At 49.2% G+C, this 24,052-nt stretch overlaps 3 protein-coding genes across 3 annotated transcripts in view; 2 read left to right on the top strand and 1 right to left on the bottom strand.

Moving 5' to 3' along the window:
- SLC2A8 (solute carrier family 2 (facilitated glucose transporter), member 8) overlaps positions 1–18,063 on the top strand; it is a 20,824-nt gene extending 2,761 nt beyond the window's left edge. Inside the window, exons 4-14 of the mRNA XM_006768638.2 lie at positions 4–93; positions 798–941; positions 1,029–1,137; positions 1,643–1,816; positions 2,211–2,356; positions 3,537–7,509; positions 11,496–11,590; positions 12,433–12,552; positions 13,093–13,188; positions 13,606–13,958; positions 17,914–18,063. Coding sequence (XP_006768701.1) covers positions 4–93; positions 798–941; positions 1,029–1,137; positions 1,643–1,816; positions 2,211–2,356; positions 3,537–3,674 — 801 coding nt within the window. The 3' untranslated portion in view covers positions 3,675–7,509; positions 11,496–11,590; positions 12,433–12,552; ... (1 more) ...; positions 13,606–13,958; positions 17,914–18,063. The remainder of the gene's footprint in view (positions 1–3; positions 94–797; positions 942–1,028; positions 1,138–1,642; positions 1,817–2,210; positions 2,357–3,536; positions 7,510–11,495; positions 11,591–12,432; positions 12,553–13,092; positions 13,189–13,605; positions 13,959–17,913) is intronic.
- ZNF79 (zinc finger protein 79) lies at positions 7,479–18,833 on the top strand. The gene is given in 6 exon segments (XM_015567136.1): positions 7,479–7,509; positions 12,433–12,552; positions 13,093–13,188; positions 17,914–18,114; positions 18,117–18,525; positions 18,527–18,833. Coding segments are annotated over 6 exon segments (1,146 nt in total). The 5' UTR covers positions 7,479–7,496.
- A 1,855-nt stretch (positions 18,834–20,688) lies between these two features.
- The window catches only part of RPL12 (ribosomal protein L12), a 4,325-nt gene continuing 961 nt past the window's right edge, over positions 20,689–24,052 (bottom strand). Inside the window, exons 2-7 of the mRNA XM_006768539.2 lie at positions 23,797–23,870; positions 22,348–22,446; positions 21,930–22,011; positions 21,322–21,408; positions 20,834–20,946; positions 20,689–20,705 (exon numbers count right to left, since the gene is read on the bottom strand). Of these exons, the coding sequence (XP_006768602.1) occupies positions 20,700–20,705; positions 20,834–20,946; positions 21,322–21,408; positions 21,930–22,011; positions 22,348–22,446; positions 23,797–23,870 (461 nt within the window). The 3' untranslated portion in view covers positions 20,689–20,699. The remainder of the gene's footprint in view (positions 20,706–20,833; positions 20,947–21,321; positions 21,409–21,929; positions 22,012–22,347; positions 22,447–23,796; positions 23,871–24,052) is intronic.

Below are 24,052 nucleotides of genomic sequence, written 5' to 3'. Positions count from 1 at the left end.
CAGCACAAGCGCCAGGAAGCCCTGGCTGCCGTGCGGTTCCTGTGGGGCTCTGAGCAGGGCTGGGAAGAGCCCCCTGTCGGGGCTGAGCACCAGGTGAGGGGCTGGGAGGTGGAGCTGGGGGAAGGGGTCAGGGAGGTATCACCCCTTTGCAGCCAGGGAGCCAGCACAAGCCGTTCTCAAGGATGTAACTGCATGCATGCGCGCGCACTCTCACACACACACACATACACACGCACACACGCGCGCGCGCACACACACACACACACACACGGAGCCAGTGTTGTCCTGTGTGCCAGCAAGCAAAGGCCTGCGCAAGCCCCGCTCCTTGGCAGGGCCCAAGCCTTGGTCTCACTGAAGAGAAAGGCCCGGCGGGTCCCAGGGACACGCAGGGCGGACTTGAGGACTTGGTTTTTACGTGGGGCTTATGGGCAGGGGTTGAAATCGAGTCTCTGCCCCTTACCTGCCGGTGACTGTCCCATTGTCAAGCCTTAGTTTCTTCATGTAGAACAGGAGTCAGCACATGCTGCTGCGGAGCCGGTGGTGGTGGTGGTGAGGACTCGGGTCCGGCCCGAGGCTGGTGGGATTCTGGAGCCCCCGACCCTCTGTCCATGTGCTGTCTCTGTGGGCCCGCCCCCCCAACAAATCAGGGAGGGATGTCCGGAGTGAGGACCTTCCACCTTACAAACGGGGAGGCCGTAGTGATGCCGAGAGTGACCTGGAGAAGCTGAGGCTCCCTCCTTGGAGCAGGGCGCCCGGGCAGAGGGCAGAGCAGCACTGACGCCCCTTCCGTCCAGCAGGGCTTCCAGCTGGCCCAGCTGAGGCGGCCCGGCATCTACAAGCCCTTCGCCATCGGCATCTTACTCATGGTGTTCCAGCAGCTGTCGGGGATCAACGCTGTCATGTTCTACGCAGAGACTATCTTCGAGGAGGCCAAGTTCAAGGTAAAGAGGCCTCTGCCTCATGCCGATGCCACTCGGGTGTGGCCTTTCCCCGGGCCTCGCCTGACCCGCCTCTGCCCATCTCCCCAGAACAGCAGCCTGGCCTCCGTCATCGTGGGCGTCATCCAGGTGCTGTTCACGGCCGGGGCGGCCCTGGTCATGGACAGAGCCGGGCGGCGGCTGCTCCTGGCCTTGTCAGGTGAGGCCCGAGGGCTCAGCCCTGTGCGAGTGGTGACCCGGCCAGGCTCCCACTGCCGGTTGGAGGGTCTGTGCCAAGGCCACTGTGTTGTGGGAGGAGGAGGACAAGTGTCCCTGAGAACAAGATAGATTTAACGGGAGCGCTCGCTGCAGGCCAGGCCCGTGCTCACGGCGTTACTACTTCACGCCGTAACCTTGCAATGAACCTGCAAGGAAGGTGCCACTGGGCCCCAGCTGACAATGAGGAAACGGAGGGCCCTGGAGGGGAAGTGACTTGACCTCTCTGAACCTCAGTTTCCCTCTGAAATGGGGGCAACGGGGCCATGGGGAGGCTCGGGAGCCCCTCCGTGTGCTGACTGGTGGTGCTCAGTCGGCTCTGGGGTACGCTCACTGCCCCTCCGAGGTGTCCAGGCCACTTGGCTGTGGTCACACTGGGCTGTGACTCCTGCCGCGGAGCCACATGCCCGGGCTCCGGGCCGCTTCCCCCAGCGCCGCCCTCCCCGCAGGTGTGGTCATGGTGTTCAGCACCAGTGCCTTTGGCACCTACTTCAGGCTGACGCAGGGTAGCCCCAGCAACTCCTCACACGCCGACCTGCTGGCGCCCGTCTCCGTGGAGCCCGCCGACCCCAGTGTAGGGCTGGCCTGGTTGGCGGTGGGCAGCATGTGCCTCTTCATTGCTGGTGAGAGAGGGCCTGTGGGGAGGTCGGGTGGGGACTGATGGGGACGCCCTGTCACTGCTGCATTCAGGGGCTCCCAGCCAGCCCAGGCCTCCCTGGTCTCACCTGTCCATAGAGGTCCCAAGTCTGCGTTTATAGCTCTGGCCACGCGCCCAGCACCAAGCTCAGCCCTTCTCCTCTCAGTCCCCCATCAGCGCACTGAGTGGGCCCATCGTTATCCCGAGTGTAAGAAGCAGAGGGCCTGGCCGACCTCACAGCAGGGAGGCGCAGAGGGGGCCCAGCCTGGCACCCAGGCCCCTCAGCCCATGTGGGCAGCCCCGCCAGGCGTCAGCCCCGGGGTCTGCAGGGGGCCGAGGGTTCTGGTCCCTGTGGTGCTGACACCTGTCTTGTTCCCGAGGCTTCGCTGTGGGCTGGGGGCCCATCCCCTGGCTCCTCATGTCAGAGATCTTCCCTCTGCACGTCAAGGGTGTGGCCACCGGAGTCTGTGTCCTCACCAACTGGCTCATGGCCTTTCTGGTGACAAAAGAGTTCAGCAGCCTCATGGTGAGTCCGGGCCCCGCAGCCTCCCCTCCCGTCAGCAGAGAAGTGCTTGTAGATTGTTCTCTTCGCAGAAGACTCAGGGTCGGTGAATGGCCTTGTGTGCAGGCTGACTGCCCCCCCGCCCCCATCCGGGGCGCCAGCCGTCTGGGTCGGGGTGAGGGGAACCCAGGCCGGACCACTCGGGAGCCTTCGGGCGGTCTTGGTGGAGGACGGCAGGGCGGGCCTCCCCCCTGGACAGTGAGGACCCAGGGCGGGAAGTCGGGCTCTGTGGGGAAGTTCTGGCTCCAGCGCTGCCTGGCACTTCCCCGCTCTGTGACCGTGGTGTGCTGCTTACCTCCTCCGAACCAGCTTCCTTGGTGGAACATGGAGGAGGTGCCATACCTTCCTCTAGGGTTGATGGGAGCATCAGTTCAGTTCAACATTTTGCTCCCTTTTCATGGATAGACTTGACAGACACGGCCCTGCCTAAGGGGCTTCCCAGCCAATGGGGGATGGTGTTGGAGCAGATGGACAAGCATTTGCTCAGTCATTTGCCACCCTAGCCCCCAGGTCTCCTGGTACATACCACCTCCAGGCTGTTCATGGTGCCAGAGACAGCAAGGAATGAGATGGGCAGGGTCGCTTTATTTAGGGCTGGGACAGCAGTGGACGGTGGTGGGAGAATAAACCAGGAGGCTGGGCTGGGGGCGGGATGCCCAGGGCTGGCCTGGAGTCTGTCCAAGGAGCGGGCCCATCAGACAGCTGCCCCAGGGAGGGACTGCTAGGGAGGGAGGGGCTGTGGTTCTGGGCTGGGAGGACGGACAGGCTCTGACCAGAGGGAACTGCTGTCTTCCCTGCCTGGGCCCTGAGTGCCTGTGTGTTCATACTGCCCATCTCACCTGCTGTTCACTCATCCATACCCTCTGGTACCTCAGAGGGCAGGGCCAAAGCCAAGTGTACAGGGAAGGTCTGTGGGCTCTGGAATCAGACCCCGGTGGGGAGAACCCAGCTGTCACTGGATAGTGTATCTCTGACCCGGGGCAGCCACTTCATCACAGTGAGCCTCAGTTTCCCCAGCACACAACGTCCATCCCATGGGCAGTGCTCAGCCTCCTCCACTGCCCCGCCCCTGGGCAGCGCAGGCGGGTGGTCACGTGAGGGCTGCTGCCTTCTCCAGTCACTGGCTCTTCCCCTCTCTCTGCAGGAGGTGCTCAGGCCCTACGGTGCTTTCTGGCTCGCCTCTGCCTTCTGCGTCGGCAGTGTCCTTTTCACTGTGTTCTGTGTCCCTGAAACCAAAGGAAAGACTTTGGAGCAAATCACAGCCCATTTTGAGGGGCGATGACAGTCCCTTCCCAGGAGTGGCTGCCCTCCTAGCTGGGACAGTTTGGGTTTCGGAGGGGACAGAAGCCTGCCTGTGACTTCGAGCTGGGCCTCAGCCAGAGCCCAGAGCCCCTGCCAGCCCCCAGGGAGCCAGGATCCAGGACCTCGTCCTCCAGGTCCCTCCCTCCTGCTCAGCTCCCTCCAGCCCCACGAGTCATGGGCGTGAGGTTCCCAGTCCCTGGGTCCAGTTCCCACCGTTGCTCTGAGACTGAGGAGGAGGGGACATCTCGGGGGGTCTTCAGTGCCCTGTGGCAGGCCTCCATGTGCCCTCCCTGTCATGATACGAAGCGACAGTGGAGGAGGGGACTCTTGGTTCCTCACTTTCTGGAGGAGGTGCTTTTGGTGGCTGGGTGGTGGCCCATGGTCTCCTCACAGGAATGCATTTGTTGCCAAATAAAGACTTGAGTCAAAGTCAGGTCCCGGCCTCTCTGTGAGCTGCAGTTGAGGAGGGCAGTTTCCTGTCTGAGAACCTTTGTGGGTTTACTTCCCATCCCATAATCCGCTGTACTCACTTCCCTGGTGTGCAGCCCCTGTGTGCACCCACCTGGGCACCATCTATTAAGCTGTAACGAGGCTGAGAGCTGGGCATTGGTTCAGGGCACAGTGGTGGGGAGAACAGGACGGGACCCCAGGGTTGGTTTCTGGAGATCCTGCAGCAGCCCTCTGATGGCAGTAAAATGGGCCAAGTACCGCGGGAAAGCTCTCAGCTTTAGCAAAGTCCAAATTCCTGGGGCCTTCCAGAAGCAAGGTCATGTCCAAGTGTAGGCTCATCTTCTGTGTGGACAACTGCACATCTACACTGTTAGTGCTGCATGTGGCCACTGGCTGGGCCGAGAACCGCACTGTCGTGTCAGCGAGTGTCCTGCAAATGCCAGCTTGTTTAGCGTGAGATCAGGTCTCCGGCATCCTGACCGGTTTTCTGTCCGCTTGTTGCACGCGTGGCCAGTTCTCCTGCAGCTCTCCTGGGGTTGCTTCAAGCTATTGTTTGTCCTGCACCCCAGAAGGTAATACGCTGGCTGTGTCTGACGGGCCTATTCCCTACCGTCTCAGAATCTGTTCTCAGTGAGTCAGCACCAAAGACAACTCAGTCTACCAGACCACCCACTCTCAGCCACCTCACAGAAGACAGGTCTTTGCACTGGAAACTTCTTCACGTGGAACTTCCAGCAGAGGCTGCTTCCAGCTCCTGCTTGGCCATCCCCAGCCTCTGCACATGGGGATTGGCAAAGGACCAGAGGGCAGGCAGGGGATGGCTCACACACCTCCCTCCCCCAGGCTGCAAGGGAGATGGTTAAACTTGTGGGCAAGAAAACCTCCTGTGGCTTCATTCCTACTGTGGTGTCTTTCCTCGTTAATCCAGGGGCCAGGAGCCATGGCAGCGTGGTAAGAGATGGTGGACTTGGTTCCAGTTCTAGTTGCACTACTCACTATGTGACCTGGACAAGTCACAACCTCTCCAGGTCTCAGTTTATTCATCTGTAAAATGGGCATAATGATGCTGTCTCCCTCATAGGATTGTTGTGAGGATGAAAGGAAAAAATTATGTTAAGCACTTAGAACTGAGGATGTCATAGAATAAGTTTGTTGCTGTTAGCTGGTGGTGGTGATGAGGCTGTGGTGATGTCCAAGCTGGTGTGATGTCCAAGGTGTGTCTCTGAAAGAGACATGTGAAATATTTCCACATTTTTCTCTTTATAGTCTATTTCCTACCCAGGTCCCTCAGCAACTCCTACCCATACCACCTTCTGATTGCTACCAGTACCCACTTATAGGTACCAAGGACGGTGGACACACGTGCTCTTCAGAGGTCCCCTGAGACTGCCTTGGGGCCTTCCCCTCGGGGCACAAGATGGGAAGAACCAGCCCCAGCTGGCAGTCCAGTATCAGCCCAGCCCAGCCCTGTCAGACACAGACCGTAGGGAAGAGGAGCAGGATAAAGCATTGCCACAGGACAGGTCCAGCAGAAGCTGTGCTCTACCCAGCCCACATAAGACAGGTCTCTGTACTGGATAACGGTAGAAATCTGCACTGCCTACCAAGAGTCACTCCATCTCCATCTCCATCTCATCCCGCTCCCCATCCCCTCACCCCAACTCTTCCAGAAGAATGTTGGTTTCTGGGAACCTAAGACAAGGCTTCTTGGGTCCTAACGCCGCCCAGTGGCCACATGCGGAATCGCATCAATTGAAGCCTGAAGCACTCTGCTTCCTCCCAGGGGCCATGGGTAAGAAACCCTCTGCTACCACCTAGTGGCCAGTGTGGGGTTAGCACCTGTTGGACCTGTGGCTGCAGGCAGAACCGCACCAACTGGAAGGAGTCAAAAATCAAGGAGTGTCGGCAGCCCTGGAAGCTGGAAGAGGCAAGGAAACAGATTCTCCCCTAGAGCCTCTGGAAGGCATGCAACCCTGCCAACACCTTGATTTTACCCCAGTGATACCCATCTCAGACTTCTGACCTCCCAAATCGTAAGCCCCAAATTCAGAAGCCAAAAGTGGAAATGGGCTTATCTCAAAGGGATCTGTGAGCGTGACTTACCTAATGGAGTTAATCCAGTAAAACTCATATAGGACTCACTAAGTTAAGAGGGTTATATTGGCAAAAGCGTTACCAGCTGTGGCTGAAAGGGGCCGAGACCGCACAACGTGAGAAGAGGCCTTAGGACCCCTACACTCATTTCCGCTTCCCAGGTAACGCATTCCCGTCTTATTGTCAAAATGCCTATAAAATTGAATTGGGTTATCGGAAAATTGCTTGGGTGGTGAAGAATTTTCATCAGTGCTCTGAGGAGGTCCATTGAAATATCCCCTGATATGGAGCAGGGAATCCTCCAACAGACAGAAAGTTCAGGAATCTCCTTTTGCAACAGTGCTGATCAAACACTACCAAAGTGTGTTTCTGCCCCTGAAATTACTGAAGCGGTTCCCTCCTGCCGATTGATTTTATGCTTTGAGAATGCCAGGCCACCAACCGGTGGCAGCTCTGTTCACACTGAGAGGCTCAAGAGGAGTGTGAAGGTGTCGAGCTGGGCCTGAGTTGAAGGTCCGGGAAGGAGAAAACCTTCTTCACCTGCTGCTCTGGGAACGTGACCAACTGAAAAATCGGGAGCCCAGAACCAGTGTAGAGCTGTTGACTGCGCTAAAACTACAACTCCCATGATCCTTAGCGCCAAGTCGCTTCCTGTCTCAGAGGCTCCAGGCGTTGGATTGCGGTGGACCCGAGGAGCATGTGCGACATAGCATGATGGGAAATAGATTCTGGGAGCAAGAACTCGCGGAAGCCTCTCTAGGATTCACGATCCAGGAGGGTGTGCGGACCACAAAGCTGGCACCGAGAATACAGGCTTTGACTAGGAAGAGAGCGCGGAGATTTCTAGGGAATAGAAGCTAGAGGGGCTGGAAGGCAAGTGCGCATGACCGGAAGTGATGCTGTTTTCGCGCGTCCTCTTTGGCGCGAGAAGAGGACGTGATATTTGGCAGGACCTGGAGCCGGTTCGTCAGTTAGAGCTGTACTCGGTTCCCTGCCTGCGGTATTTTCCCACGGTGTTTTGTTTGAGACTGAGTCGTTGGCTGCGGAGCTGTGGCTGGGAGACGGTGAAAGACCCGGCTGGACAGCCCCCACCCGAGCTCCCGGAGCCCAGCACCGCAGGCTCAGACCCGGCCTCGGGGAAGGCGGGAGAGAGGAATCCGCGGGCAGAGCAGGCCTGCAGAGCGGGGCTGGCGCTGCAGTGCAGCGACGCTGGCGCCCGGAGAATTGCTGGGAGGCGGTGTCGCGTGGTGATACCCGAATGCTGGAGAAAGGTGAGTGGGCTGAGGGAACGGTTTGCAGGCCAGCCTGTCCCAGCTTGCCCACTACTGCTGCTGTGCGACGCGGCCCCCCGCGGTTGTCCTTTCCACTTAGGGACGATCTTCTAATAAAGAATTCTGAAGTCAAAAAAGTTTGAGGAGCTCAGTCCCGGATAATCTCTGAGTACCCAACCCCTCACCCTGGGACGTACTCGGGGTCTCCCCCATTGCTTCTGATCTCCCAGCTCTTGAAGCAGCCAAGCATCCTCGGAACAGGAGCCTATTGACTCCACCTGAGATGAGGGCGGGTTGAACCCAGCTGATCGTCAAGTTGTGGAAGGTACTGGGGATTTGGAATCAGAAGTCCTGTTTAACCTGTGTTTCTTTATGGAGGAAAGGGTAAGATAACATTGAGTACCTCGATTACCAGTAAGAACTGTAAGCGTCAAATAAAATAGCACTGTTAACGCCTTGCAGAACTGAACAAACGTGCATTTAATTTCATCTTAACCACCAAGGCTTGTGCCATCCTCCCCTAAATCAAGGAGCCCCTGTATTCGTCAGTAACTTTTCAAGTCCAGTTTGACAACCAGCATTTCGTGCTGTCTTCCCCAGAGACCTGAGAACGCAAGCATCAGATTATCATCCTCTCCGAAGAAAAAAATAAGATACAGTGGAGTTAGGTGAAACTCAGTAACTTAAGGTCTGTACTAAGACCTGTATCCAGACCTTTTTCTTTTTCTGAGGACTCTACTACCTCTTCTATTTTTTAACTGAGATATAATTCACATACTATATTCACTTTTAAAGTATACAGTTCAGTGGCTTTTAGTATATTTGCAAAGTTGCAAAACCATCACCACCATTTAGTTCTGAAACATTTCATCACCCTAAAAAGAAACCCATACCCATTAACCACTCCTTCCCCCTCCTCTAGTCCCTGGCAACCACTGTATGGATTTGCCCATTTTGGACGTTTCATAAAAATAGAATCATACAGTATGTGTCTGATTTCTGTCACTTAGGGTAATTTTGAAACATGAATGCATCTCATTCCTTTTTATGGCTGAATAATATTCCATTGTATGGATGTACCACCACATTTTATCTGTCCCTGGGCTGATGGATGTTGGGTGGTTTCCAGTTTGGGCTGTTATGAATAACTAGAGGCCCTGTGCATGGATTTGTGCACATTGAAAGGAAATTAATTAAAAGGTGGCTGGTGGGGCGGGACTGGGTGAGACTGGCGGACATGCCTTGGCACCAACCTCCTGAGGTCCCTCCCCGGCCAGCCACACCTGGGGTGGTGATGCAGCTCAAAGGGCGTCTGTGGAGTGAGTTAGGGTCCCTCTAGCAGGTGGGGTCTCTCAGCCTGGCTGCGGGGATGGGGCCAAAACAGGCTCTCGGACATCCCGAGGGGCCCCACATTGCAAGAGGGCAGTTCTCCAGTGATGCACCCTACAATTGGGCTCCCTCATCCCCGGTTCCAGGTGCATCACCCAAGAACCACAGATGCCAAGTCAGGACAGTGTGGCAGCTCCTGCATTGAGCATCTGCCCTCTGGTGGTCATTGTGTCATAGCTACTGGTTGGACGGTCACTTAGGCTTTTATGTATATAGATAATGCTGTGAACATGTGTGCAGACGTTTTTGTGTGGACACGTTTTCATTGCTCTCAGGTGTATGCCTGGAAAGGAATTGCTGTGTGGCATAACTTTCTAAGGAGCTGCCGATCTGTTTTCCTCCGTGACTGCACCATTTTACATTCCCAGTAGCGTTGTATGAATGTTTGTTTCTCCTACATCAACGCTTGTTTCCCACCTGTGAATTTTAGCCCTCTGGTGTGCCAAGTGGGATGTGCCTGCAACCAAGGTACATGCTCTTGGCCGGAATCTAACCTGGGACCATTCAGTCCGCAGGCTGACACTCTATCCACTGAGCCAAACCAGTTAGGGCTGTTTATATATTCTTTATGTATTCTGGATACTGGACCCTTAAATTTATGATTTTGCACATATTTTTCCCCATTCTGTGGTTATCTTTGACATTTTTAAAAATGTATTTTATTGATTTCAGAGAGATAAAAACACCAATGAGAATCATCGATTGGTTGCCTCTTGCACGCCCCACACTGGGGATCAAGCCCACAACCCAGGCATGTGCCCTTGACCAGAATCAAACCTGGGACTCTCGTCAGTCCACAGGCTGACGCTCTATCCACTGAGCCAAACCAGCTAGGGCTCTTTTGACATTTTTTAGTGTCCTTTGAAGCACCAAGTTTTTAATTTTGATGAAATCCAATTTTTTTGTTGTTGTTGCTTGTGCTTTTGGTGCCATATCTAAGAAACTGCATTTTCTTCTAGGACTTTTAGCTTTCACATTAGGTCTTTGATCCATTTTGAGTTCATTAGCAGTACAAGGTAGGGGTCTAATTTCATTCTTTTATTGATTTTCAGAGGGAGGAACATCCATTTGTTGTTCCACTTATTTATGCATTCATTGGCTGAGTCTCATATGTGCCCTGACCAGGAATCAAACTTGCAATCTTGGCATATTGAGATGATGCTCTAACCCAGCAGTTGCCAACCAGGCTGCTCTAACCAACTGAGCTACTCAGTCAGGGCCTCTAAATTCATTTTTATGTGGATGTCCAGTTGCCCCAGCACCATTTTTTTTGAAAGAATATTTTCCCCACTTAATTTCTTAGTACTCTTGTTGAAAATCATTTATACAATGTGCTTATTTCAGGACTCAGTTCTTTTCTATTGATACACTGTATGTCTGCCCTTGTACCAGTACAACACTATTTTGATTACTGTTTTGTATAAAGTTTTGATACTGCAAACGAGTCCTTCAACTTAGTTCATTTTCCAGATTTACTATTCTGGGTCTCTTGCATTTCCATGAAATTTTGGATTAGTTTTCTGTAAAAGAGCCAGCTAGGATTTTGACAGGGATTGCACCAAGTCAACAATGGTTTTTAGTGTACATGCCTATACTTCCTGTTTTTACTACTAGGCATTTCATTCTTTTAATACTCTTCGAATTGCTTTAAATTTCATCTTTTGATTGTTCATGGCTAATACCTAGAAATACACCTGGAGAAATAGCTATTCAAATCTTTTGCCCATTTTAAAGAGGTTGTCCCTTTACTGTATATTCATCTTGTATCCTGCAACCTTGAACTTACCTGTGATAGCTTGTGGATTCCTGAAGACTTTATGTATGCAAGATCATGAAGTTTTAATCCCTTTCCAATCTGGATACCTTTTTCTTTTCCCTTGCCTAAGTAGCCTGGCTAGAACTTCCAGTAAAATACTGAATAGAAGTGGCAAGGCAGACATCTTAAAGCATCTCAAATGCAATTAGTTCTCTTCTGTTCCTAGTTTATCATAAAATGGTGTCATATTTTGTAATATCTTTTCGGTTTGGAGAGGATCAAGTGGGAGTTTTTCTTTGTATTAATATATTATGTAGACTGATTTTTTATGCTGAACCAACCCATGTTTAGTATGAATCTCACTTGGTCATTTGCCTTTGATTAGGCAAATTTGCAGAGGCACTTCCTCCAAAGAATAGGACATTTGTAAACTATATACTTATTTGCTAGGCACTGTACCAACTGCTTTATCTGCATGTTCCTTTAAATTTTCAAAGCAACAACTTTACAAGGGATTTATCCCCACTTTACAGATGAGAAAAATGAGATTTAAGAGGTTCTGTGATTTGCACACTGCTGGTAAGTGGTGAATAGGGGATACTAGACTCGCTACACTCTAATGCAGGGGTGGGGAACCTTTTTTCTGCCAAGGGTCATTTGTAACTTATGACATCCCCACGCCATACAAAATTATCAGCTTAAAAAAGGGAAATTATATCCCACTGTGGGTCTGTGAATTCAGCCCGTGACCTGACACTTTTGAACCCCCTCTTGAGTGAGAATGTGACTTCCTAGCTAAGTGAGCTAAACTTTTATGCCTCATTTGTTTCTTTTCTCCCAGAATCATGATCTCCAGACCCTAACCTTTCCCAAGAGGAAAGCACAGGAGAGGAAGGAATGGGAATGGTGACTCGTCTCCTCACAGCAGGGCCACATGTAAATTGGAAATTTACTCAAAAACAGCCTTTTTTTATATTAAGGGGGGTTTTGTTGTTAATTACAAAAGGAATACATATTCATTGTAGAAAACCTGGGACACACAATGGGTGATACTATGGAGGAAGAATGAATAGGCACTTACTTGGATTTGTGGGGAAGTTAACACCCAGGTTTCTGGGCGGCCAACTAGGTGAATGGAGGTACCGTTCCCAGAGCTGAAAATACACCTTCTTGCCTCTGTGGCTTTGCTCGTGGTGCTTCCCCTGCCTTAGACAATATCCTTCTCTTGCTCCTTCTGAAGAATTGCTCTAAGGCCAGCATGTCGATTGCCTCCACCCAGGATTCCTCTTCGATCATCTTACATGCTGCTCTGTCCATCTCTGACACATTACAGGGCATTGCATGTGCTTGGCTCTCCTGTATCATGTCATGTCTGAGTTCACAGAAATACCTATTAAATGTTCTTAAAACATTCAGCTTTCACATTTGTTTGCCAATTTCCACCTGGTGGCTCATTGGGTAAACTGATTCTAATTTTGGTTTTCCTATATTGCTGTTAATTCCCAAGCAGCTGTTACTTTCTAATTACTGTTCATGCATACACACACATTGTCTCTTCATAAGGAAAAGCTACCAGAATTGTAATGTATCAGCAAGAGACTTTTATTTTTGTGTCGACATCCAATACTGTTAAGCACATAGTAAGAGCTTTTCTGGAACTCAAAGCCCTGAGTCCTTTCCAAGACCCTCTCTAGGCCTGCTAGCCGTCTCACCCATAGCTGCCCACCTCCCTCACCACACACCCAAAGGTTGCTGGGCAAGAAATGTGCTTGTTTCAGGGAGCCACGCCCTTCAGCAATGTGACTGCAGCTTTTCCTCAGAGTGGAGGCACTTGGTCCGAGCTCCAAGGGAAGGGTTTGAGGAGATACCAGAAAAGTCCAGGAACCTGGTCCTACTGGGTAAGGAAAGCGTTGAGCATACTCTGCTCAGTCTGAGAACCTGTGGCCCTTTCCCGTGTTGAGTGATCCCAAATTGCTCTGACACCCTGGAGGGACAGTGTTTAATCTTCCTCGTTCCCTAGGAAGTGTCTGCATTCTTGGTTGGGGGATGGGCATTTTCGTTTTGCTCCCTGAGGTTACATCTCACCGTTTTCCCCCTAGGACTAGGGTTGGGGTAACCCTCAGGTTAGTTTTCTCTGGTCAATAGTTTCACATCTTCCCAAGTAGCTTGCTTTATGAGCTTAGCTTAAATCCTTAGCTTGACCCCCTTCTTGAGGCTGTTCATGTAGTTCCTTCCAGAAATGCTTTTACCAAGACACTGGCACCACACCATGTCCATCTGTCTTACTGCTGTATCCTGTAGTGCACAGCACAAGCGCATGCTCAATATGTATTTGTTGAATTAATGGAATTAATGGCCTAACTGGCCTTTTCCATTCCCCTGCATGCTAGGTGGCTATTTGGACAGATCTCTGAAGCCCATTTTCCCCCCTTGAATAGGACTTCCAGTTTCCCAGCCTGGTATGAACTTCCAGTTAGAACAATGGAAAAGCCCATGGATGCTGGAGGGAGAAGGCCTAAGGAGTACCTGTCCAGGTAAGGGAACAAGCACTAAGCCAGTGAGTCTTGGGAGCAAAAGCCCCTTTGAAACCCACATTATGCATTTGGTAAGGGAATAGTAACTGGGGGTACAAAGGTGAGGGTGGGGGCTATCTTAGATCAGATGAATAGGCGTGAACTCCCAGTTAGAACAAGGGAAAAGTCCATGGAACAGTGGAAAAAAATAGGTTCTAAGGACACCTAGACTATACAGGAAGGAAATCCATTTATTGACCCCAGCGCATGTGCCAAATGGGAGGGGTGCTGCATGTTGCCCTCCCAGCCCCCAGGATAACTCTGGCAAGAAGTGCAATTCAGGCCGTCTAGCCCGAGTGCACACCAGGACCTAGGCCCAAACTAGCTCCATGGCTTGTCCCCAAAATTTCCCACAGCCTGTAATTGTTCTAATTACAGCTCCAGGTGCAACACAGCTTACCCGAGGTTCCCCGCAGCCTGCTTCAGCCCCCGGCTGCCCTTCCAGGGTGGTCCTGGCGCGGCTCACACCTGCTCCAACAGCAGCTCTGGGCTCTGAAGTGGCTTCACCTCTGGACTCCTCACAGCCTGACTCCACTCACACGTCTGCCAGGATGGGCCCAGCACAGCTTGCCCTGGGACTTGGGGCTCACACCCGCCACAACTAACGCTCCAGGCCCCACTGTGACTTCCCCTGGACTCCGCAGCCTGAGCCCCTCCAACTGGCCTGTCAAGGCATGTCAGAGCACCCTTCCTCAGGACGCCTGCAGCTCCTACACAGGCCACTCCAGAAGGTGCTGGTTTGCCAATTTCATAGAAACAGCCAAAAGAGACAGAGAAATATGTCCCAAATGAAAGAACAGGACAAAGTCCCAGGAAAAGAATTAAATAAGATGGAGACAAGTAATCTACCAAATAGAGTTCAAAACACTGGTTATAAGGATGTTTAGTGAACCCAGGAGAATAGATTAACTCAGCGAGAATCACAAAGAGGTAAGACATATAAAGTAACTAGTTACGTACAAAGGAGCCCCCATAAAACTATCAGCTACTTTCCAGAAATTTTGCAGGCCAAAAAGGAATGGTACAATATATTCAAAATAATGAAGGGGGGGGAAACCTGTAACCAACAAGACTCTACGACCATGTATCCTTTAGAATTGAAGGCTAGTTTCCCAGACAAGCAAAAGCTAAACCAGCACCAGAGAAAAAAAGTTAAAGGGATTTTAGGTGGAAAAGAAAATTCCTTAAACTAAAAGTAAGAAAATGTAAGGGTGACCTCAGCATTATGGCAGTATGTGGAAACTCCTTTGTATCTCCCCTTACATCGGCAATCCAATGAAGCCTGAGATGTCCATACATCTGAAGGCAGGGGTATTGGAATGCATAGGGGAGGCAGGATTAGATGCAGTTCGGTGGCCCCACATAACACAGTAGCAAGGGAGGTGTTGGGGTGTGCCCCCCACACTATGGCCCTGCAAAACAATATTGGTGGCCAAGAATCTGGCTCCCTTCCTCTCCCCCCACTTGCAGCAGAGCCAGGTAGCAGCAGTGATGGTGCCCATTAGGAACAGGAGGCAGCCCTGGGGGTGTGTGAACCCAGCTCCTGCCCACCCACTCCATGGTGGTTATGCCCAAGACTGAGAGGACCCAGACATACAGTGAGGACACCTATAATCCCTGAAGCACACACAGCACAAGAAAAAAAACCCCGAAAACAGCACTATGTCACCTTCTACTGATAAACAAAACAGAGCCTCTAATTATCAACCTATTGAATCTTTAAGATCAAAACGGTATCTAAACAAGGAAAGAATCCACTACCTCAAATGCACAGGCAGAGGAATGATCCCCTAAGTACCATGAACAACCAGGGTAGCATGTAACTTCCAAGTGTCCAGAAACCAACCTGAAAGACATGGAAGACTGATACTCAAGATTCCTGCCATGAAGAAACTCAACATACAAGAAAACTGGGAGGCAGTTCAGGTGAGGTCAGGAATAAAATTAGTGAACAAAAGGAGTACTTTACCAAAAAGAACCAAACCAATTCTGCAGCTGAAGAACTATCACTAAATGAGATGAAGAGCACATTAGGCTCCGGCCGATGGCTCAGTTGGTTAGGTGGAGCTTCTTCCCATACACATAACAAAGAAACAGAATTTCCGGAGGATGAGGCCCAGAAATCAGGATTTTAAAGATTCCCAGGTGATTCTAATGTGCAGCCAAGGTTGAGAACCACTGCCATACACCAAACAGATTGCGGACTGGATCCCGCGGGGCACATACAGGAGGCAGCTGAATGTTTCGCCTTTCCTCTCTAAAAATAAATGTACATATCCCTCAGGTGAGGATTATCAATAAAATACATTAAAAAGCATTGGAAATACAATAAACCAGATGGAAGACAGAATTTGTGAAACTGAAAAAACAAATTGACAAGATCTTCACAAAACGAGGGAGATAACTAGACAATCCAGTACAAGAAGCTAACAGGACATGAAATTATCTCTGCAAAAAGACCCCTAAGATGCATTAAAACTGTCAAAAGTTAATAGCTGGGCCACTGGGGCTCGGTTGGTTGAGTGTCATCCCATGAACCAGGTCACGGTTCAATTCCGGGTGAGGGGATGTGCAGGAGGCAGCGGATGGATATTTCTCTCTCTCCCCCTTTCTCTGCTATCAATAAAAACATTTTTTAGCCCTAACCAGTTTGGCTCAGTGGATAGAGCGTCGGCCTTTGGACTGAAAGGTTCCAGGTTCGATTCCGGTCAAGGGCATGTACCTTGGTTGTGGGCACATCTCCCGTAGGGGGTATGCAGGAGGCAGCCGATCAATGTTTCTCATCATGTTTCTAACTCTCTATCCCTCTCTTCCTCTCTGTAAAAAAAAAAAAAAAAATCAAAAAAATATATTTTTTTATGAAATATTCAAAACACTGTAGCGAGGTTGCATTGGTGGTACAGTGGTGAGCATAGCTGCCTTCCAAAACACTGGAACTACCAGCCAAGACTAATCCAACAGAACTATCCATGATAGATGAGTAAAGATATAATACATACATACAATGGAATCTTACTCAGCCCTGAAAAAATGAAACTTAGCTATTTGCAACAATATTAATGGACCTTTTCTAAAGAGTATTATGGTAAGTGAAAAAAGTCAACCACCTATATGTGGAATCTAAAAAACAAACAAAAAAATGAACCAACGAAACAAACAGCACAAGCTCATGGTCAGAGGGGAGGGAGGTCAGTGTTGGGCAGAAAAAGGAAAGGGAAGAAGTACAAACTTCCAGCTATAAAATAAGTCACAGTGATTTAAGTTACAGAACAGAGAACAGAATCAATGTAACAACTATCGTGACAGATGGTTACTAGACTTACTGCGGTCACTTCATAAAGCATAAAAATGTGCTGCACACCAATTTTAAAGAAGAAACATTAACTTAAAAAATATCCATTCTAGTAAAAATGATGCAGGTTCAGTTAAATTTAGAAAAAGATCAAGATCCCCTATCCCACCATACAGATATAAACAGTTTTCATCTCACAAAATTCAGTAATATGTAATTTTACATATTCCTTTTTTCACTTAACAGCATGTTTCTATCACTGCATATTCTCTGAAAGCAAGGTTTTTATAACTTGTATTATAAAATACTGTCATTGGACATTAGGAAATACAGATAAACACTAGGAAAAATTGTCTGATCCCACAACCCAAAGACAATACAGCTTATACCCATATCTCTCAGGGCTTTTCTACCAAAGGAATTAGTGCAGACTTCAAACATGACTTGCAATTGCTAATAGTGTCCCTTGGTTGGCTGTGCTATGGTCATCCCCTCATTATTCAACATTTAGATGTTTGCTTTTCATCTGACAGCTGTGCATTCTCAATGGTTCCTTAGGATAAACTCGAAGAGAATTCTGCTATCAATATTTTCAAGACTCTTGGCACATGCAACCATGTTGTTTTCCAGAATGTTCCAATTTATGCAGCCCCACCAGTGTATGAGATATCGGGGTGCTAAATTCTTACCAACGCTAGGATTACACGTCTTTTTAAAATCTTAATTTTAAAAAGTGAAAAAATGTATTATGCTGCACTGTTAGCAGCTTTTTGTTTTGTTTCTTTTGTTAATCCTCAACCGAGGATATTTATTTTTTTTAGGGAGAGTGGAAGAGAGAGGGAGACAGAAACATCAATGTGAGAGCAGCACATCGATTGGTTGCCTCCTGCACAAGCCCTGACCAGGGCCTGGACTGGAGAGGAGCCTGCAACCAAGATACGTGCCCTTGACGGGAAGCAAACCCAGGGCCCTTTGGTCCTCAGGTCAACACTATCCAGTGAACCAAACTGGCTAGGGCTGTTATCAGCTTTTTAAACCAGGTAGGCAGAATGCCCAAAACCACACAGAATTGAGACTAGGACAGCTTGAGACAACTACCTAGTAGTATTAGGCAAAAACAGATCCGTAGCAGAAGGAAAAGGAGTATCACATCTGCAGTAGAGGTTAAAGAAAGGGGAGGCTAATGTGAGCTAATGTCCCTGAGAAGCCATTGGTCATTATTCATGGTTTAGAACAGAAACAGAAACATAAACCACTAATGTTCTGGGTGAAAAGTGAAGCATCAAACCTGTCTGCATTGGAGTTCAGCCAAACTCCTCCAGCCTTTGTATTTCAGTATTCTCTTTTCTTCTACCAAAGGAATTTTTTAAATTGCCTTTCTAAATCTTTTTCAGACTGGAAGACTGTGTCTGAATCACCTCCAGAGCAAGACTTTTCTGAAGAATCATTCCAAAACACAAGGGCAGAGATACCTCCTGGGGAATCAGATCATAGGAGCTGTGGACAGGGGAAGAGCTTTAATCTGTGACCAGTCCTTTCTCCACAACAGGGAGCTCCTAAAGTGAGACCCCATAAATGTGAAATACAAAGAGCCTCAGGAGGAATTCAGACATAATTAAATCTCACAGAGCAAAACCATACACATGTAATGAATGTGGCAAAGCCTTCAGTTACTGTTCTTCCCTTTCACAGCATCAGAAGAGCCACACTGGGGAGAAGCCTTATGAGTGCAATGCATGTGGGAAGGCCTTCAGCCAGAGTTCATCTCTTACTCAGCACCAAAGGATTCACACTGGAGAGAAACCTTATAAATGCAGCGAGTGTGGAAGAGCCTTCAGCCAGAATGCAAACCTCACAAAACACCAACGCACTCACACTGGAGAAAAGCCCTACAAGTGCACCGAGTGTGAGAAAGCCTTCAGTGACTGTTCAGCCCTTGTTCAGCATCAGACAGTTCACACTGGAGAGAAACCCTACGAATGCAGCAACTGTGGGAAGGCCTTCCGTCAGTGCCAACCTCACAAACCACCAGAGGACTCACACAGGGGAGAAGCCCTACAGGTGCAGTGAGTGTGGGAAGGCCTTCAGTTACTGTGCAGCGTTTATACAGCATCAGAGGATCCATACAGGAGAGAAACCTTACAAATGCAACGCATGTGGGAAGGCCTTCAGCCATAGAGCAAACCTCACAAACCAGAGGACTCATACTGGAGAGAAACCCTACAAGTGTGAGTGTGGGAAGGCCTTCAGCCAAAGTACAAATCTTATAATCCACCAAAAGACCCACTAGGGAGAAAAGCCAGAAAGCATTTAACCAGAGTTCACCCCCTAGTCAGCACCAGAGAATTCACACTGGTGTGAAACCCTACCAATGTAGGGAGTGTGGGAAGGCCTTCAGGTGTAGCTCAGCTTTCATTAGACACCAGAGACTCCATGCTAGAGAGTAACTGGCAACATGACCAACATGGATGGGGACCTGATGGTTTGAAAGCCTCTGGAAACACTTTTGCACCTTTAATAGTGACTATTTCATGTGGAAGGTCTCAAGAGCTTTTTTTCTTTAACTATATAACCCAACTCAAATTACTAGTCACCTATATTCATGAGCCCTAAGACCAAGCACTCCAAGAAACCTTGGTTTATAAAGGAATTTCAGCAATGATTATCCCTCCTTGAATGACTTGTAAAAACCGTAAGAACCAAGTATTCTGGCCAGTAAAGAGCATTTCTCTATAATGGGGTCAATAAAGTACCTGATTTGAGGAAGTAAATTCAAGTAGGAAAGATTCTGAGGCCAACCATTTAATGCTACAATTTCACTGAGGGTAGGTGATGAAGGATTCATGCCTTAATGCTAAATATATGAAAAATCGACACACACACAGATGTACCACAACACTGCTATACCCTATGCCCACTTTATGAACTGACCTAGTGCTGTTTGAGCTGTTAAGTCTTGGAAGGATAGAAGCTGAGGATGTCAGGAGGCTGTTACCAAAATCTCCCCATAAGGCACACCCTAACAGGGAGGGACGACCTGATGAAGCCATGCTCTCCCTCTGTCAGGGTCAGGTGGGCTATCCCTGCTTTCCCCATTAGAGGGCAGTTCCCTTTGCTTATCCACTTTGCACTGACCTGGGTCCTACTGTTGATATTAGACCAACTGGTGTGATCTCATCTCAGCAGTTACAAACCACTGTGTGCTTTCCCTGGTTTTTGGTTAGGAATGTGCTTGACTTCAGGGACAGATTTCCCTGCTGCAAGGGAGGCTTGTGTCAACTATTCTCACCCCAAGCCTCTAGCTTTGATTCTTTGGGTGACTTGGCACATGTCCTAGAATACTTATTTTTCCCTCACCTTTCTACTAAAGATAGTGTGTTCTCAAACCGATTGCACCTGGGGTGACTAAAAACCACCTACTAAAGGGCCTGTTGACAAAATTAATGGGAGAGCAAAGAAACAACTAATGGCAAAAAAATGAAGCTCTTGGGTTAATCATTACCAAGTGGAGTTTCAAGCTACTTAACTATGGCCTATCCCAGTGCCCAGGTGCCCATCCATTGCATGTCTAATAAAGGAAAAGTGAATGATAAGCTCTAAGGATGATTTAGAAGAAACAGAGGGATGATGAAGAAAAAGGTGAAAACATAGATTATAATCTGTTGCTGGTTTAAAGCCAAGACAATGTTAGGACTAGGCTGTAGCTAAACTTTAGAAGTATACTTGACCCTCACTTTCACATAATTAATCAAGGACATAGGTCCGGTTTCTTTGTTATCCAATCATTTAGCCCCAGCTGTGTACTGAATGGATCTCGAAGTCTTGAATTAGAGGCCCTAGGCCCCACTCCCCAAATGATTTGGTCTAAGATGAAGAACATCACCCACGTAGTTATGCTGCACAAGTTTTCCTTCTGGCCAAGAACTATTTCTTATGAAGAGCTCTAGGAATGTCTACCAAAACCGCTGAGACTTCTTTTATGGGTGTCTTTCATGAGAGCTGGTGCCATCGAGAGCAGAAATCTGTTACTGGTAAGATAACAGATGCCCAGAATGGTGCTTCCACAGGTCCCCCTAACCACCTGACCACAAAGAACCTAGCTCCCCCAGGGAAAAGGCCACATCAAAAAGTCCACTGCTTGTCAAATGATCTTTAATTGAAACATTTTCCTTTGTAGTTCTTAACTCTGTAGGAAAGAAAAAAGAAATCCTATCAGTGATCAGGAAAGTCTTCTCAACCCCCACTACTGACCAATTCTAGAACTCTCCAGCTTTCACCCTGATTTTAAGCAAACGAAATACAGAAGTCACTTACAGCTGGACATTCCACTGCACCACTGTTGATATCGTCTATGATGTCATGAGGGTGGCGACCATCAACATTGCACCCCACAGACTGGGCAGTCCCCAGGATCTCTTTAATGGTTCCTATAATTAGGAAAAGGTGGCATTAGATGGGAACGCCAGCCCCTCACAATCCTCAGACACCACTGGGAAAATTCATTTGAGTTCCACAGCAGACAGAGTCATAAAATACCAGAAATAAACACTCCCGACTCCCCTACTTGAGAGCTCCCATTTACTTATGCAAGGCCTGAATGCCAAGTCTCCATGGGACCCCTTGATACCCAGATTAAATACACCTGGCCCAAAATCACCATGATCAAGCCACTCTTCAAACCCAGAAAAGACTACACCCCAAATTTTGGGTCTTACAGAATTGTCTCCTTTAAGTGGGAAAAAGGTACCACTCGGTGAATATGCCCCATATCACTAGGTGTTTCCATGTTGTCCTGCTCTTACCAGAGAGTTCTCTAGCTAAAGATCGGTGACGCATCTGTCGGGCAATGCTGACAATCTCATCAAAAGTGATATTTCCACTGTGCTTAACTGCAGAAAAAGAAAACACAGCAAAAGCTCTGTCACAAGCCAAAGCAGACCACATAATGTCCTTCCTCAGCCACTTCCTGGTTGTTCCCACACTTTCGGCACAGAGTCACCCACATGAAGAATGACCCTGTTTCCTAAGCTGGGGTTTGCTTTCAGCTCACCACTGGAATGCACCAGCCAACAGAGAAGTGGTCAGGTGCAGTGGCGGGTGGCTAATGGCAAAATCAAATCGTTACCAATCTTAACATGTACATGACTGTTTTAGAGATGAGGAAAGGCAAGCTTAAGTTACTGGTGTTAGTTAATCTATTCAGTGTTACCCAGCTAAGAAGTGCTCTCTGAATTCATCATTCTGTTGTTTCACCCTGAATGGCACTTCTCGACACCGCCTGGCTACCTAACAGCCTGCCACCCAATCCCCATGCCATCCCCAGGTCACGTTAAAAAGAAAGCATGCAGCTAAGTATCAAGCATTACGCAGACACCGCCGCTCACAAACTGGTCAGAGAAAGGCCACTCACTGTTTTTTTGCTTCTTTCTGTCTCTTGGCGGTTCTTTGAGGGCTTTGATGATCAAGGCAGAGGCAGAAGGCACTACTTCGATCTAAGAAGAGATTCTCATGATTAAGCCCTACCCCAACCTCCAATGAAGACAATATTGCCTCGAAACTTGCTTTCTTGGAGACCATGGGGCAGACACTGGACTTGTACCATCTCAAGTAATTTTCAAAATCCAAAACACATCCTAGCCAAGGAGAATTAAGTGATTCGCCCAATGTCACACAGTGGTAAGAGTACTATTTGAGCATATCTTTGGCCTTGCTCTCGGGAAAGCTTTCCCCACACATAAAATTGCTAATGGTAGGTGGCCATGTCAGCAAAACCTTCCACCCAGGATTCCCAGAGGGTGGCTACCCCTGCCCACCCTCAAACCAAGTACCTGGGCCTGTCTGTTCTGAATGGTCAGTTTCACTGTAATCCTCAGACCTTTCCAATCACCGGTTGCTTTGGCGATGTCATCACCAACCTTTTTTGGAGACTGTAGAAATAAAGGTATGAAATCATATTGTGCCTTAAGTTTAAGTGCCCTTAAAACCTATCCAGTCTTCCTCACTTGCCAATACCCCAAATCTTCCTTATACAGCACAAGAAACTGAGCACACAACTGCACCTACCCAATCAAGGCAAGGCTCTCAGCATAGTATAAACTGGAAAAATTAAGCTAGGGGTGGTTTTTCAGGGTTGTAAACTACAGGCCAAGGGCCATAATGGGGCAAAATTACCTATCGAACCTCTCATAAGGACCTACGTGATAACATAGGGAGAAAATTTCCACATTAGTTACATTCAAATCATCTGAAGACCTTTCAAGTTATCAGGTTCCCGTGTCAGGCCAACCCAAGTCAATCTATGGGGACGGAAGTCTGGCATTTGCTACTTTAGAATTTCCTAGTGACCACTAGGAAACATGTCCCTAGTGCCAGCAGAGCTAAGGGCCAAGGGTTAATGTGTGCATTTAAGCATAATCAATGGACACAGATGATGGGGTGGAGGGGTGAAGGCCAGGGCTGGGGGGTGGGACAGGCTGGAAGAGGACAATGGGGGGAAACGAGAAATATGTAATACTTTCAACAAAAGAACTAAAACAAGACACTGGTTAAGCAAGACCAAGGTGGGACAACACTTGGGAACAAGAGACCACTGTGCAAGGAACAAAGGTCTCATATTTTGGGAAATCCAACTTCAGTAAAATGGATAAGTAGGAAAATAAGACTGATCGTCATGGAAAGCTGGCCACACTAACCAGTTGGTTTGGAACAGAACAGGAAACACAGCTATTATAACGTTCACCAGAATCTTCACCCAACATCCCATTTAAGCCTCCACACAGTGAAATGCCCATTTCCCTCACTAGAAAACATAGGCTAAGCCCTCGCTGGTTTGGCTCAGTAGACAGAGCGTCAGCCTGTGGTCTAAAGGGTCCTGGGTTCCATTCAGGTCAAGGGCACGTGCCTCGGTTTTGGGCTCGATCCCCAGTAGGGGGCGTGCAGGAGGCAGACGATCAATGATTCTCTCATCGATGTTTCTCTCTCCCTCTTCCTTCCTCTCTGAAATCAATAAAAATAAAGAAAACATAGGCTAAAAGTCGCTAAGCCAGTGAACTTCAAAACCCTCCCGTGGCCCTCCCGGCCTCTCCCTCAGTGGAGTTAGTCACCGCTTCGAGGCACCGGGCTCTAAGCGCAGATACAACCTTTCCACACAACTAGCGGCAATCCAGTGAGTCCGAGGTCTACGCGGGAATGGAAAGCGGCCCCTCGGGCACAGCTGTGTCTGACAAGGCGGTGCTCGCGAGTAAGAAACGCTCCCTCCCCCCGCGAGGATGACTTCCCAGGCCCAGGGGGCCGATCTGGGGGGCCAGGGCCGACGTGGCCCCCCCTTCCCCGCCGGTGCACCGCAGGTACACTGGGAGGGAAAAAACCGTAAGTGCTTCTGCAGAGCCCCGACCTCCGCCCTCTCCGCGTCGCTCCGGGCTGGCCACGCCACTGCCTCTTCTCCAAACAGCACCGAGAACCTCGGGGAGGAGCGAGGCGGGCCACCCCCTCCTTGGGCGTGGACGGCCCCAAGCGCCACGAGGACCAGCGGCC

The sequence above is a fragment of the Myotis davidii genome, unplaced genomic scaffold, assembly GCF_000327345.1.
Source record: "Myotis davidii unplaced genomic scaffold, ASM32734v1 scaffold142, whole genome shotgun sequence".
Taxonomy (NCBI): Eukaryota; Metazoa; Chordata; class Mammalia; order Chiroptera; family Vespertilionidae; genus Myotis; species Myotis davidii.
The sequence above is the reverse complement of the archived record's forward strand: the minus strand, read 5'-3'. Positions and strand labels throughout refer to the sequence as shown.